Source organism: Lepisosteus platostomus, chromosome 8 (genome assembly GCF_059453375.1).
Source record: "Lepisosteus platostomus isolate fLepPlt1 chromosome 8, fLepPlt1.hap1, whole genome shotgun sequence".
NCBI lineage: Eukaryota > Metazoa > Chordata > Actinopteri > Semionotiformes > Lepisosteidae > Lepisosteus > Lepisosteus platostomus.
Window position 1 is genome coordinate 46,908,453 of NC_142618.1, and position 16,978 is coordinate 46,925,430.

At 38.2% G+C, this 16,978-nt stretch overlaps 1 protein-coding gene across 2 annotated transcripts; it reads right to left on the reverse strand.

Annotated features, from left to right (window-relative positions):
• Positions 1-1,088: 1,088 nt before the first annotated feature.
• Positions 1,089-14,527, reverse strand: LOC148657443 (thread biopolymer filament subunit gamma). Of its 2 annotated transcripts, XM_088643720.1 has the most exons (9): positions 13,681-14,527; positions 12,273-12,333; positions 11,392-11,487; positions 10,147-10,326; positions 9,101-9,226; positions 5,317-5,537; positions 4,903-4,946; positions 1,927-1,965; positions 1,089-1,264 (listed from the first exon to the last, which is right to left on the reverse strand). In XM_088643720.1, the coding sequence occupies exons 1-9, from the start codon at positions 14,451-14,453 to the stop codon at positions 1,236-1,238; spliced, it is 1,569 nt and encodes a 522-aa protein (XP_088499846.1). In that variant the 5' UTR covers positions 14,454-14,527; the 3' UTR covers positions 1,089-1,235. The 2 variants fall into 2 exon arrangements, with proteins under 2 accessions (XP_088499846.1, XP_088499847.1); XM_088643721.1 differs by lacking the exons at positions 1,089-1,264; positions 1,927-1,965 and adding an exon at positions 1,986-4,424.
• Between the last annotated feature and the right edge of the window lie 2,451 nt (positions 14,528-16,978).

Here is a 16,978-nt window from a genome sequence, read left to right on the forward strand (position 1 = left end):
AAGACAGACCATAAAAAGAAGCTTATGATCTTTGTTTTGAGATTGGGATGGTGAAAGGGCAAAAAGATAGCTATTGTTAGGGCTCTCTTTAAGTTTTTATTGAGGACAGCTCTTAGGCTGTTACAGACTGAAGAGGGACATTATGGTGTCCTGATACTGACTGACAGGAAGGGGTTCTTGAGTATTGCTGTCAGGAATATGCAATGCCAAGGGGAGTTTCAAACATGTAGGGACTATTTCTTCATAGTACATAGTACACATCTGCTTTATAAATATGCCTTCTGTTGTATTTTGATTATATCAGCAGGTGAGTATATACTATGTAAAACACAACACTATTTTTTCACTTTTTTTCAACTTCCACATTGCACTGGTATTGTGGTTGGCTATGTGTATTCTTGTGTTGTTATTCATAGGCTAAGCTTTGGTGCATGATATAGATTACATTCATTCTCAAATGCAGAAGACCTTTGAAAAATGTTAAACTGGTCTAATGATGATCTGAACTACGCAGTACAGAGTGCAGGTGGATTGAAAACATAAAGACACCTTGGCCCTCCAGGATGATAGTGGTTTATCAATAATGTACAGTAACTCCTGTATTGCATACTGCACTAGCAGGAAAGACTGGCCTTAACACACTGAGTCTAATCTGATAAGAGTTAGTGATATGCAAAAGACTGAAGGTGGTAATTGTATTACCATAGTAGAGATATTTTTACTGGATATTTGATTTAATATAAGTTCTGTTAATGTAAACGTGCAATATTATATATTATTATTTAAAATACCATTGATTGATTGATTGGTTGAAACTTTGCTACCATTTTAGTCTTTCTAACACAGGTCATGTGTGACGATGGTTAAGTTGTTGTACAAATTAACTGATGCAAACCAAATACTACTACTATAATGCCATGTTTCTAAGTGCATTTATATAAAGTAATTTATCAGGACGTATGAGTTTAAGACCAATGCCTGGCTCATTTGGAACATTAATTTCAATTATTACTGTCATATCTCATGGACTGTATATCCTGTTAAAACTCAAAAATAGGAAAGATTTCTGACTAAAAATAGATGCACTCTTGTCTTTAATGCAAAGCAGATGAATTTATTGAGAAAAAAAGGATTCTACATTTTTCTAAAAGAAAGCTGAGAGAAAAGAGTAATGGAGCTCCATCAGATATTCCCAATGATCCATCCCAGCAGCATAGTGCTTTTGTTTGCTTTTCTTAGCTGATGATTGAAGACTCAGTCTCTTCTAAGAAAAGAAAAAAGTAAAGAGGTCTTAAGCAGCATGATCTCATAGACACAATTCTGACATTTATCTAGGTTTAGTATCATTTAATCTTTTTGAAAAACAAAATCCTACTGAATTATCTTTTTTACTATATCTCTAGTATTTTTTTATTACACATTTTTATGCACACCTAAGAAATGCAGGAATGATTTATGGTTTTCATTCTACTTCAGCTAACTAAAAGAAAACTCATGGATGCCCCCCAGTCCTAGTGCAGCTATTTTAGTAGCTTTACAATAGCCTATCACAAGAACAATTTTTTTTAAGTTTAAAGCTTATAAAACCGAGGTCCTGACTCTCTGTGGTCATTAATAATATCGAGGACATTTCTTAAAAAGAGTAGGGGTGTTACCCCAGCATCCTGGCCAAATTTCTTCCTGGTGTTTAATAATCATGGCCTCCTAATAATCCCATCCATGAATTGGCTGCGTGACTGTTCTCCTCTCCACTGATAGCTGGTGTGTGGTGAGCGTTTTGGCGCACTACAGTTGCCGTCACATCACCCAGGTTGGTGCTACACATTGGCGGTGGTGGAGGGGAGTCCCCATTACCCGTAAAGCGTTATTGAAGTGTAAGGAAGTATTACATAAGGGTTTAAAAATGTTTGTGAAATTTCACAGTACCTGTTCTCAGTTCTTTCTTCTGGATTCCACCATCAGTTACTACAGGAAGAATAGGAGCATGATAATAAACTGTTCGTTTAAATGTATTTTCTAAATATGTTAGACATGGCAAACAAGTTATACAGTGAAAAACAAACATTTTGAAACATTTGTGTGTACTTATGTTCCACAATAAATCATTTCAAATACAGTTTTAAGGCACTCTCCTTTCCATTGAATTAAACGCCTACAGTACTTGCACACAGGCAGGTTTTCACCCAGAAATGATTGTTAAGAAGTTATAATCACAGCTGTCACACAACTCAGCACAGTCCAGAGCTGTGAAAAAAAAGAGGCTCTTATGCTCTATGGACAAGACCGTAATGGAAAAGGCATTCATTGCTTTGTTTAACCCTGTAAGTGATGCCAAAACTGTAAAACCTGACAAGGTGTAGTGGGGACCTGTACAGCAATGAATGATGTAATGTACCAGAACAGCATAATTCAACTTCACAGTTACTTTGTATATTCCTTTACTAACAATGCCCAACCTGTAACACACACTGTACGTACTGTATGGTATTGAAATGAGGCATTCAAACACCGAAGATCATATTAAACTCACACACAAAGTTTGCAGACTTTACCAACACAGGATGCTACTTCATTCTTTGCAAAGGAAAACATTCATACTGACTATAGTTTGGACATGGACTATATTGCTCTCTCATGCATTTTTGTAGACATTTTGTCCAACTTAACATACTACACAGCTCTGCAAGCTTCCTTCAAAGGGAATAAATCCCTCCAGTGTGGTGTGTAATAGTTTGGAAGGTAAAATCTATTTGAATGAAAACTGTAGTCTTTAACCCAGTAGATCTCATTTAAAACTACTTCTGCTGGAGAACTTTTTAATTCAAATAGCTCTTTGCTAATGGATCACAAGTCAGGAAGGGAATTCAAACTCTGGAGAACTTATGAGGAACATACTGGAAATGGTTCCTTAGTCTAACTACAGTCAGTAATAATCAAAACTGCTCATTAGAAACTGTTACATACAAGTAGTATATAAAAATAGACCATGTGCTGTTTATGTTTTAACAAAGAATTAAATCAGGTTCACTTTACTTAAACTTCTTCCCACAATGTTTTGGTAGCATTTCTCAATAATATTTAGATCCTTTAGACTGAACATTCTGCCCTGTTGTCTGACGATACAAATGTCCCTCATTGAAGAACTGTGATGATCAGTCCTTCTTTTGTTTATCCGTACTAATGCAGTCCTAAATTTGCGGAAACTCTTTGATTTCTATTTATACCAAAGAGTTCAGGCATTTTCCAAAGAATGTGAAATTATGATTTTCTATCTACAACTGAACAGTAAAGTAAAGTAAAATAGACCCTTCTTTTTTTAAAAAGGGCATAAAATGGAGTTGTGATCGCCCAGAGTTGGTGACAAATGCAGGGCCTGTATAAAAAGTGGAGATGACTAATGCTTGCTAACCTAACCAACAATATTGTGTTACTGCTGACTTGCCTGCTGCAGCTTTTACATACTGTAGCTTTTTCTTGATGTTTGGGGAGTGCTGCAGTGGTGTGGGACATCCCACCCTATGAGAGGGAAAAGCTGTCGTGAGTGACACCCCTCTGAAGGAGTGTTCATCACCAGACCTTGCCCAGGACCTACAGTAATAAGAGTCTAAGAAGAGGTCCATTCTCAGTGGGGGGTGAAGAATGGAACCTGACTGATTTTGAAAACCAGCAAAAAAAAAAATCAACTTAGATCTGGGTTCTTGAAATTAGAAACAGATATTTATCAGCTTTGTTCCCGGTATAGCAGAGTGCAAGTCACTGCTGAGGAGACAAGTCATGAGAATGTTAGATAAGGTTTTTGATGCATCATACAAAATGGTAGATTTTGTTGCAAATAACATGACTCATGTTTTCACAGGTTGTGGCATAAAAAAGCAAGCCTCACATAGTTAACCTGATAAACATTATGTTAAAACCGCAGTCATGTGCAAAAAAAGTACAGGTATGTCACATCACATCTCTTTCAATAACCATTTTTCAAATTCAGGATCACAGTAGCCCACGAAGCATTTGACACAAGTATATGTCATGTCAACAGGATATGTCATCGATATGATGCCAAACCATCACAGGCCATACACACTCACACCAGGGCTAATTTAACAGATGCCAGTTAACCTACTAGCATGTCTTTAGACTGTGGCAGGAAACCTGAACAGCCAGAGGAAAACCACACAAACTCAGGTGGAACATGCAAACTCTACACAGATAGCTAGTACCCAGGGATTCAACCCTGAGGTCCAGCATTGCAATGCAGGAATGCTAACCACTGTGCCACCCACCTACTGTAAAGCATGTAATCATACTACTACAAAAAATGATGTACTTCATTGATTGTATTTCATGAATAAAATATATGATGTTTCACTGATGATGTTTCAGATCATTTTAGTAGAGATTAGTTGAGGACATTCCATCTTGCTAAACTGCAAGAGATACAGAAACGTGATTTATTTTTATATCAGTAGGCTGAAAGCTGACTATCATCTTATAAAAGAGCGGCCCTTGTTTGGTTATATTAGTTTCACATGTATTATTGTTCTTGTTTCTCAGATTCTAAGGATACATCACTGAAAATGGCCCCTGTGTCTCATCTCTTTGTTATATGATTTATATGATTTGGGAATCACAAATATGTATTTGTATCCAGTAGCCTTAACTGATCAATAGTATATAGTTCCGTGTTTTGTGTATTATTTTGTTCATTGAAACAGATTGACAAATAGCAAGCTTTTCTAAATTATGCTTTTTTAAAATAACAAAAACCATTTAAGCTGAATAAGTGTAAGATGGGACACTTGACTATCTTTTATCTGTAGTCTAAATTCTGGAGGATAAAGCACATCCACAGAGGACACAACTGTTCCTTACAGTGTACAGTAGTTCTTTCTGTAAGCTGCTTACCTGTAAAACTGTAAGATTCTGAGAAAGACCCACTGTCTGATATCCTGAAAAATAAATTATGAACAATTTACATGGTTAAACCGGTAAATAATTTTGGCCTAACTAAGCTAAAAGGTAAAAGTAAAAGAGCTAAGTTATTTTTAAGGAACTTGGAATGCTTTTCAAAACTGTAAAATAGAACTTTAAAGTTAAAATAACCATGACATACAGTACCTGTATATACAATTACTGTACGAATTTCATATTACATGTAACTCATTAAGAGGTTATTTCCATTCTTTTATCCCATCTCTCAAACACACTCTCTCTTTATATACAGCACATATAAAACAATATACATACAACATACAGTATTCAATTTACACTGTATATACAGTACTCTTCTCTATTGGGAAATGTGTTTGAAAGACTCACTTGAAGTCATCCCCTTCGAGAAGCTTCTTGTAGGTGGCTATCTCCACATCGAGAGCAAGTTTCACATCCAGCAGCTCCTGGTATGCCAGAATCTGCTTGTGAAGATCTGCTTTGGCCACCTCGATGGATGATTCCAGACTGGCGATTTGAGCTTGGTATTCGGCCACCCCCACACTGGACTGAGCCTGTGCTTCTGCCAGACTCTGTTCAAGAGCTAAATTCTGGGAGAGCAAAATGAGTTTTTACTACAGGCAGTACAGGTAGTAGATGAAAAAGTCGCCAGCACACATTTATATAGGTCTTTCAAAAAGAAATGTGGTAATACTTTTAAGAAAGCTTTCCCTAAATGCGGTCTGTGTGGGTCCTAATGCCCCAGTATAGTGACGGGGACACTATAATGTAAACAGGCGCCGTCCTTTGGATGAGACGTAAAACCGAGGTCCTGACTCTCTGCGGTCATTAAAAATCCCAGGGCGCTTCTCAAAAAGAGTAGGGGTGTAACCCCGGCGTCCTGGCCAAATTTCCCATTGGCCCTTACCAATCATGGCCTCCTAATGATCCCCCTCTGTGAATTGGCTACATTACTCTGCTCTCCTCCCCACTAATAGCTGATGTGTGGTGAGCGTTCTGGCGCATTATGGCTGCCGTCGCATCATCCAGGTGGGGCTGCACATTGGTGGTGGTGGAGGGGAGTCCCCATTACCTGTAAAGCGCTTTGAGTGGAGTGTCCAGAAAAGCACTATATAAGTGTAAGCAATTATTATTATTATTATTATTATTATTATTATTATTATTATTATTATTATTATTATTATTATTGTTATTATTATACTACTACTGTATATACAGTACATCAGTGTTTCTTAGCCTTTACCGCAGCCAGTACCCCTTTGGTTCTCAAAATATGTTCAAAACCTGTCAAAGAAGGTCAGTCCCTGATATTTCAATCTATCATAACTAAAGAATAATAGCGAATTACTTAGTTTATTTTTGCAGTAAAATTAAGAATACATAAATACCTAGGTCTAATGAAACAAAGTAGTTATACCTATTGTATGTGACGGTGCTTAAATTGTGTTTTAGATGGTTTACCTTTAAAAAAAACTGGCATTTCTCACACTCCCAGAAAGGAAATCTCACTCCCACAGGGATATACATAGTCTTTAAATACTATTAGTGTCCACAGCATTACCTTTATCATAAATACTGTACATTTAAAAAACATTTAAGTGGTTTGTAAAACCATTTATTGTGCTACTTAACAGTCTGGGGTTCAATTGCAATTCATTTTCAGATGCTCTGAAAGCGTAAACAAATGCAGTGCTGAGATAAAATAATTACAAATTTTCTGCTGACGGGTTTCTAGTAATCATAAGTAGCAGGGAAGTCTGACTTCGGTCAAAATCAAGAGAGACCACATTCTTTATACTGTAGCTGCAAAAGCGCTTCCTGTAAACTGTGATTTCTTTTTCGTCAAAGTCTTTTCATTTTGGTTCGTATCCCTTTGATTGCAAGAACCAGTGATGCGCTAAGGAAAGAAGTACCCATCATTACAACATCCCCTGGGCTTTCCAAAATCATTCGTCTTTCATTGGAACTAAACCCTGAAGATATGTCTGAATTTCTAGTGAAATACCATTTTTTTCTGCAATTTCTTTTTATTAAAATGTTAAATAGGTTGTCTGTTGTGTGTAATTCTGTGGCCTTTTCTGTTTAGATTGCTGTTTCTTGCACCAATATGTTAAAATAATTTATGAAAAGTCTTATAAGTCATTACTGGCAGGGGAAAACAAATTAGAGAGGTGCCAAATACTCATATCAGAAGCATGATGGCTCACTATTGACTATTCAATATCATACAGTACACACTACATGTAGATGTACCCACTTCATATACTCCTGCTAATGTTCCTCATGTCCCTTTTTAAGCTAAATTGTCAGAATTTTTGACTGCAATGTTTTTCACAGAATCAGACAGCCCAAGTGTGATTTAAAAAGGGTAATAAATGTCAAGTAAAGTAAACTGGCTTTTGAAAAATGCTTATTAAACACCCATCTTTCCTGAAATTGTAAAAGGGGGGTTATTTAGTTTTTACTTTACAGTGAATTGCATCTAAAACAATGGCAAGTCTCACTCCGCACCTGAATAATGCAGGGAACTAGCAGCTAAGTGAAATGTTCTTTAAGAGCAGCAATAACTGTGGTCTGATAAGACACTTTACCTGTAATCTAGAAGTGGTTTGATGACTTCAAAAATAAGGCTCTTCAAAAGGCATGGCAGTACATTTTTAAGGGAAAACATAAAGTTAATGGTGGGTTCATGTATTTTTTTCTTTTCAACTACTGTATATTAGCCACCTATTCACATTTTCATCAACTAAATCTTGTTTTTGTTTTGATGCTCTTGGTGGTTTCACTTCATGTTATGTACCTAGAGTACATGCGCAAAGACCACTTCAAAGAGATTTGTTTTTATTTTAAGATAAGGTGTTAGGTGATACCGAACCTCAGAATTGGGTTCATGTAGAAATTTGATTTGAGGTGTCCTAATTTCAGGTAAAAGCCACTGCAAATAAACAGAAGACCTGCCACTTCTATTTTTAAAGTTTTGTATGGGGATCTGTATAAGCATACAGGCTGCAAAGAAACAAGCAGGGGTTAATTCCATGCTGAAAAGCAGGAAGAAAAAAAACAATGTTACCTCACACCTAAAGAGGACTCAGCCATCAAAATATTTTTTTCTTATTTATAGCATGTAATTAATCACTACAGTACATATTCATTTTATTTTTTTGGTCCTTGACTTGATTACATCTTTTTTCCCTGCTTCCAAAGTGATTTAGGTTTTGTTTTTGTGAAATCAAAGAGGACTTTCCAAACAGCTCTTCTAAAATTCCCTTGCACCAAAAAGAAAATATTCCCTATCCTTTGACGTAAAGGCAAGTACTGTACATACATAGTCCCTGCATTGTTCTAGGGGGATTCCACTTTAATATTACTGAATGTATTTTATAAAACATGTGATGATAATTTAGACAAGATAAGGAAAAGTTCTGCAGAGGCTCTCAACAAGCAGTTTTTTCTTGTAGGTTTCCTTGCAATACTGTTATATCCAGCTCCTGAATTGTTTTTTATCTTGTAGCTGCATCGTATCGATTCATTAACTTTATTTTGAGGAAGTCAGCATGGAGCCTCTTAACGCTTTTTATATTTAGATCGCCTCTTTGTGTAATATCACATTCAGCAAGAAAAAACCTTTGCTGCGTTCTGTTTCACTGTTCAGCACAAACCATATTGGTGTATCATTGGTATATTCTTTGCAGATGATTGTAAGAAACATTTGATCTGTGTAAAAAACAAATGTGTTTTTACATTATGGTTTGAGAGCATATCTCTGAAGTTATATTTTCATGGGATATTTCCACTTTTTTCACATTTGCTTTCATAAGGCTTCTCCCAAGCTTGACGAAGTTTGCTCGTCTAAAAGCACATGGCCTGGAAGGAATTATTTCATAAAAGGTCAGGAAAATACGTAATAAGATAACAAAGATTTCAACAATAGATGCTATACTAAACACTAAACTAAACATGAGGCTTTTTTAGCAAAAGTACTGATGTGGAGGAAATCAGTCATATCTCTGAGGGATAATCTAAACAGGGGGGGAGGTTTGCTCTTCCACAGTCCTGCTGACTAGTACTGAACCCATACCACGGACACATTTATGCAACGGGGACGTTTGTTGTTACTGTATAGGAAAAACCTGTAAGAAAAGTTTGCACTTACTGTAGAGATAAGACCCTGTAATTCTAGGTTCAATGCCTGCAATTCTTTGCGTGATGTTGTGATTTCAACCTTGACTGTGGAAATGGCCTCTGTGTTCTTGACGGTAACGGTCTGAATCTCATCCATCTGCATAAAATAAAGGAATAATAACGTCAGCTTCTATGTCAGTGCTGGAGACAACAATGACCATGAGGACTTCCAGCTTCATTGGCCCCAAGAATTCGGGACCTTCAGCAAGAAGCAAGAGCCAGGCTAATTTTCGGTATGAGCCCCGTTATGTTTACAATATCCTTGAGAAGATTTGTGAGTTTTAAGAAATTTCTAGTTCTGGCTAAATAAAACGTAATGAAGCTACTGACACTAGTGGCAAACATGAAAAAATTTGGTTTTAAATAACTGCCTGCTGTACAACTGTGTCTTCCAATTTCAACAGCATTGTAGCACTTATTTCTCATTTGGAATTTGGTATCGACTTATATAATGGCGCCATTAAACCTTGAAAAGTTTTAAAAAATAATTGTGTTTATTAAAAACAAACTCTTGAATCTAATGCCCCCTAGTGTGCCATATTAGTAGTGTCACCGTACATAAAGAACACATGGAAGCATGTTCCCCAAATATTCTATGTACTAAAAAATTAAAGATATATTATGAATAGTATTATAATAATAGTAATAGTATAAGCCATTAACAAACATGAAAGAAAAGTAAAGAAAAACACCAGCATGATGGTGACGTTAACCCTGATACCTTCTTCACAACTGACATGATCTTTAATTCCCCTATTTTTATAGAGATAAAATGATTTTTATCTGAATCTCGCACTAAAAATACTTCTGTCATCTAGCTGTGGTGTGGTGCACTGCTACAAAACAACTGCCTTTCATCCCACAGGCAGCTGCAGTTCAGTGAATGACTGTTGATTCAACCGAGTCTCTGTGGTGATGACTGTTGGTTTAGCTGGGCCTCTGGTGAGGTGTTTCGAGATCTTTGTTTGTCATTACAGGTCCAGCATTAGTAGATGTTAAGCCCCACTCCTCACTTACCTTGAGTTTATAGTAGGCCTCAGCTTCCTCTCTGTGCTGCTGGACTGACTTTTCATATTCAGCTCGCATCTTGTTGAGCGCAGAAGAAATGTCGAAGGACTTGACTGTGTCAACCTCGATCATGGATACTGACGTGTCGGCGGTGGTGGTTCCCAGTTTAGCTTGCAAGCCAGCCAACTCCTGAAATAGGCCGAGTCCATGAGAACTGGTTACTCTGGGAATGTTTAAGCGGGGTGGCGATGATGAGGAAGGACAGTGGGCATGTGACAATGTCTTTCATATTCATTTAAAAACAAAGAGTAGAAATCTCTCCTTCAAAATGGAATGAATTACATCTGAAAGAGTCATTCACAAGCAGCGTGTGTGGAGCTAGTAATAGAAACAGAAAATGTCCTGTTTGATTAAATCAATTTAAGCAAATCAGGCAAGAAACAGATTTGGCTTTTGATATACAGTATTCAGAAATAATGAAGCCTTCATAGCATGTGTAGGGCAGACCTCCCGTCCTTGAAGGCCAAAAACCAGCAAATATATGCCCAAACCTTAAAAAACGAGGTTAAAGTGTTTGATTGGTCTAGCTATTCATTTGATCAATAATGTACTTAATGAGCTCAGGTGGAAAGACAACCTGCAGACAGTGCAACATCTCTAGGACTGGGCTTGTGTACTACTGGCCCATATCCTTGTTTCCTACCAACAGAGCCTTTCCCCTTTTTGTGTTCCAATCCAGTGCTGACACACCTCTTTAGATATCTGAGGAGTTTTCAGTGTCAATTAAAAGACTAGGAAGCAGGGAAAAGACCAGCCATACATGTTAAATCTCCATAGCTCTACACACTAGCAGGCCTGAAGAAATTATTTTAACTTATTTAATTTAATTATTTAAGTTATTTTAACCCCAACTCTAAATTAAGACCAGGCAGGAGAGAATAAGTTGGGACAATTTCAACATGTTGCGCAATGCATGTTTTTCGGCATTTTTGAGTAAATGTTTTCCCCGAGAGTATGAATGCTCGGTGAGCGTGTGGCTGTGAGGGTGTGCTTTCACAGGATGCTTTAAATCCAGGACAACACCCCACCAACAACACCACCACCAACCCACCTTGCTCTATGCTTGTGCTTGTTTTCTACATGAAAATGTCTTGACAAAGAAACCCTGCTTTGGTTATGCTTACGTCTGCCAAAGCAGTCGACACCTCATCAGAACAACCTGGATATCAAGTTTTGTTGTTTCTCAGATTTTACCTCTTCATGAGTTTTGCTGATAAAGTCAAGCTCATTATTAAGACTCTGGTACTTTGCATCCAGATCAATGCGAAGGTCAGAGGCAGTTTCTATGTCCTGGGAAGACAAGAAAAAGATATTATACTTTGGCTATCCATTTTCATTTTTATATACAGTATAAGGGGATTGATTTCCAAGGGTGAAATATTTCCTGCTGTTTTTTTTCTTCTTCAAATTGCAAGGGCTTTGGGGGCCTAAAAAAACTAACTTGCAGAAAAATGATCAAGATTATTTCAACATGCACTGTATAATACAATTATATACATATATAGTAGGATTTATCTTCCCATTAGAATAGTTACTCAATTTATTTAATCTCTTTATTAGCAGAATAATGATGCATACAACATGCTTCAACTCTTTCAACTCAATGAAATATTTTTAGAACCCCCTCAAAAGGAAAAAGGAACCACAGGTGAAAGACTTCATGACAGATCAGTACGGCATTAGAAGGAGTATTTGCAACACATAATTTGAAATATCAGACCTAGTAATAAGGAGAACTGCAAACCACAATGCTAGTACAATGTACACAAGAACTTTATGTCACAAAATAGACAAAATTTCAAGGTATGCACAGAGCCCTACTTCATGTCACAGTATGCATGACCTCTCGCTCTCTCCCACGATGAGACCAGAGGTTTGCGACAAAAATAGTGACTATACAGTACTTTCACAAAGTTCATGTTTTTGTGCTTAAAAATGTTTCTATACCATCAAATAATTTATTTTGTTACTGAAATTTAATACTGTGTTTGTGAAATTGGGACTGCAGTTCCCCTTAAGTCTTGTATGTGGGAATGAGAGAAACTGAAACCATCTTTTGCCTTTTCAAACCTTACCCTTTTCATGGCTGCAATGTCTGCCTCCAGCTGAAACTTCACACCCTGTTCAAAGTCAAACCTACAATGGGAGACTTCTGTCATTTTTATGTGAAACAAACATATGAAAATCAAACTCTAAAACCTGTTTAAACAGCACTGTTCTGCATACTGACCTCATAAGAAGAACAAAACTACTGTACATTTTATAACATGCCTTTCATAAAAATCTAGCAAAGTTCTGTATAATAAAACACAGGAAGAGAAACCCACACACAAAATTTAAAAAGACAACTGTGGAAAATAAACTGTAAACATTAAAAGATAAACCATTGTAAAGAATTGGATTTTAAGAAGTGATTTAAAGACTGATAAGGACTCTGAATAATCTGCTTGTGAACACAATGTGTTCAGCCTCAGAGAGAGAGAGATCCTTCTCTTTTCTGTACCAAGAATACAACTCAACCTTTTCAAAGCAGGGCTTATATGTTCAAAAGAAAAGAGAAAGAAACAAGACACATGATCACATGATTATCACCTTCAGTAATAATTAGAGTAACCATGTTTGTGCCAGATTCTCCACAGCAGGCTTGAACAGAGCGGTACTTAACTTAGTGATCCTCCATAGATGGAGAAAAAGAAATGTATTAGTGATGTTCATCAAGGCTGAAAATGCCAAGTGCGGTCAAAAATGATCTGAAATTTTGAGTCCTAAGTTGAGTACTGTCAATACCATAATAGCATACATTTTATAAAAGCAATTTGTCACCTGTAGAATTTGTCACATTTGTCACATGAGAACCTAATGACATGACTCCAAACTTAGCAATATTTAATTGCAAAAAGTAGTGGCATTAAAAAAAAAATATTAATACACAATAATAATGTAACAGAATACAGCTGTAACCACAATATTTGGTTCATTTGATGACAAGAGGAAAAAGTTGTGAAAAGAAAAATAATATTTTTTTCGCAGCTATCTCGAGGACTGTACTAGAATCTCCTGTGGTTTTACCATGCTTTTGAAATTCTTTGTATTAACCAATAACCACATTTAGAACAGTTTTTGTTTTGGTTTGGTTTCTTAGTAAAGCCTACTATGCAGCAGCATTTTATTCTTATTATTTCTCAATAACAAAATAAAAGCTATGTGGAAAATAGTTTTTGAGGGAGCTGGTAAACACAGCATTTGTATGGTATATTTTCTTTTACTTTTCTTTCTCTTTTTAAAAATATGAATTTCCCCGTAATTCATTCCTTTCTGCATAAAAGAGATCAAACTCAAATCAAAAGTGTCTGCAAAATCAGGCCATCATCAAAATATACTGCTTCTCACCTGCAGTTTCTGATTTTCTGATTTAACACAATTAGATACTAGTACTATTGACTCTACCTTACCATGGTAAACCATACAGGTTGAAACACATACTTAGCTTTCATCTCGTGAGCCGTTCCTCTGATGTTGTCCAGCTCAATCTCCAACTTGATGGTCTCCAGGGTGAGGTTCTCCAAGGTGGTGCGGTAGTCTTTCAGCTGAGCCTCATGGTCAGCGGTGGAGCTGCTGTCTGGTTCAATGACAGCCCCGCCAGTGAACTGGCTGAGCTGGGCCTCCAGAGAGGCATTCTCCTGCTGCAGCACGCGCACTTTGCCCATGTACTGGGAGAAGCGGTCATTCAGGGAGGACAGGGTGTGCTTCTCTGCAGCCCTAGAGAGTAACTGCGGGGTGACGGGGGCCAGGGACGGCCCGGCAGCCAGCGCCGAGCCAGTGCTCAGACCCGCCGCAGCGATGGTGCGGCCCATTGCGAACGCGGGGCTGGCCACAAAGCCGCCGCCGCCGCCGGGGGCAAAGGCAAGACCTGGAGCTCCAAATCCCAGCCCCCCGCCGTACCCCAGACCTCCGCCCCCCAGCGAAAGGCCACCGCCATACCCCAGACCTGCGCCCCCCAGCGAAAGGCCACCGCCAATCCCCAGTCCAGCTGCTCCCAGCCCAACGCCGCCCAATCCCAGCCCAGCGGCACCTGCTCCCAGGCTAACTGCACCTCCTCGCAAGCCCCCCAACCCTCCGCCAAGGCTAAGACGGGACATGCCGGAGGAGATACCCAGCCCACCCAAACTGCCCACCCCAAGGCTGGAGGATGCCCCTCCTCTGGCCCCCGAACTCCTAGTGGAGGATTTGAAAGACACTCTGGTAGTAGATGACATTGTGAGGCTTGCAGGTCAGTTTGATCTACACTAGCACAGGCAGCAGTGAGCTACTGGGAGCATGAGCAAGCGGATCTCACTCTGCTTCCCTTTTAAAGGGTCGCTGGTGAGGTGGGACACGGTCTGGGCATGTTGGCTGGCTCTTTTCCAGACCTGGTTAGGAAAATCTATCCCTCCCAAGTTTGGATTCCCCACCTTAGCGTCTGTCCTAGGGCTATCCTTATGAGCTTTGCTGAAAAATGTGTCTGTCAAAGGCCGAAGAGTTTTATTAGCTTTGGGTGGATATTTGAGTTTGTTATATAAGATTTCTCTACTACAGAATTAACCCTGTTGTCTTGTCTCTGAGGTTCAGTACAGCAAGTATGTACTGTACATAGTTAAAAATAAGGCAAAGTATTGCCACCCTTCCTTCCAAACTCAATTATGCAGTACAGACAACTGTACTGAAAGAACTGATCATTTCAATTTCTCAAACTAAGTTCACGGTAGTATCTCAAAATGGCTCTGGGTTCAATTCCTGGGGTGCTATCTCTAGGAGTTTGTATCTTCTCCCCATATTCACATGGGTTTCCTCCAGGTGCTCCGGTTTCCACTCACAGGCTAAAGACATACTGGGAGGTTAATTGGCTTCTGGGAAAATCCTGGTGGTGATGGACTGGTGTCCTGTCCAGGGAGTATCCTGCCTTGCTGTCATTGCTTGCTGGGATAGGCTCCCCTGTGACCCTGTATTGGATAAAGCAGTTAGAAAATGGATGGATGATACATAAAGGGAGGCGACACGTGTGGAGACCATGTATATGTGATGCATACAGAATTGCACTCAGTGTGTCTTGATTGTTTTTCTGAAAAATAAGCAAGATACCCACGTTTTGCAAACGTTTTCTGTACATCAGTAGAAATTTAATACACTAATGTATATGCATTTCCAGCAACAGTACTGCATGTTCCCTGTGATAATAAATTAAATATACAGTATATAAAGGACACTGTAAATAACACTAAAAAATGTTACAAATAAAAAAAAATCTATGTTGAATCTTTTTTTTTATATGTTCACCTAAAGCATGATCCCCAGTGTCACTCAGTGACTGAAGGATTGCACTGCCAAGACTTGCAAAGCCCCCAGGTTTTCAAGTTTTAGGAATATTTTAAGAATTCTTGGTGCCAGGTGAGAGCCAACGGAGAATTTAGCATTTTTGTAAATCATGCACAAACTTGCTGCTCTCGGTCAGGATGAAGGTTACTATGCAATCATGTAGTAGATTTTCATATAGAGGTAAACCGTGCCAGTCTGCCATTTTAAAGTATTTCAGAAACTTTTTCTCGTACAGAGCAGAGAAAAAGGTTGTCAATTCCCACAACAATCACCACCATGATACCCTTTTTGATTAAACCTGTCTTTTTTTAATTATCAAAATGGTTTTTATTTACCAATTTCATGCTTCCTGTGACTTAAAAGAAAAAGAGAATAATTATCAGTGCTTGTGAAATATTAAGTGAAAATGGTACTAAGAATCAGGAGGTTGTGTTTGGGCTGCCCTGTCCTATATTAAGGTCAGAAACGTTGGAAGTTTGGTCCTTAACATTAAGGTTAATGAAAACATGTAATATTATGATCAAAAAATGTTTCAGTGGACTGAATGACGATTATCAGCCTGGAGAGGGTTAAAAAGCCATATCTAAAGATTTTGGGCTCTATCCATTCACTCTCACTCTACACATGGAAAATATTCAAGACCACAGTGACTTTACCAAGGACTGGTCATCCTACCAAGGCCTCCCCAAGAGCAACCTTGAAGATTATCCAAGAAGTGACAAAAAAAACACAATATAACATATAAGGATCTACAGGCCTCCCTTGCTGTGGTTAATGTCAGTGTTCATGCCTCAACGATCAGGTAAAGACTAAGGAAGACTGCAAGAATGTTCTTGGATAGGAGAGTCAAAAGATGAACTTTTGGGCCACAAATAAGAAACATTTTCTGTGGGAAAAACACTAGCTTTCAGCAGAAGTAGTCCCTTATCCCAGTCATGATGGGGGTATTCTGGTTTAGGACTGTTTTGCAGTCTCAGGACGTAAAAGGCTCATTATTGTTGACAGAAATGTGAATTTGGCTTTGTATCAGTAAATTCTGAGGAGAATATCAGACTATACAAGACAAGGATTTTAAACATACAAGCAGATCTACAAGAGGATAGCTGAAGAAGGAATTTTGTCCTTCGATTTGGCCAAATCATAATCAAGACGTTGCTGTAACTCAATTGGCCAGGACCTGAAGCAAGCTGTTCATGCAAGGAAATCCTCGCATGTCACAGACTAGAAGCAGATCTGGTAGAACTGGACAGTATTCATAAAAGCCAAACTGATAAAAAGTTACAGGAAACATGTTGCTGAAGTCACTGCTACTCAGGAAGATGCTGCTATGCACTGAATTACTGAATTTGAGGGTTCACATGTTTACTTTTTTCCCTAATTAAAAAATCCAAATATACAGCATAAGACGTCTGTGTGTTATACTATTAAT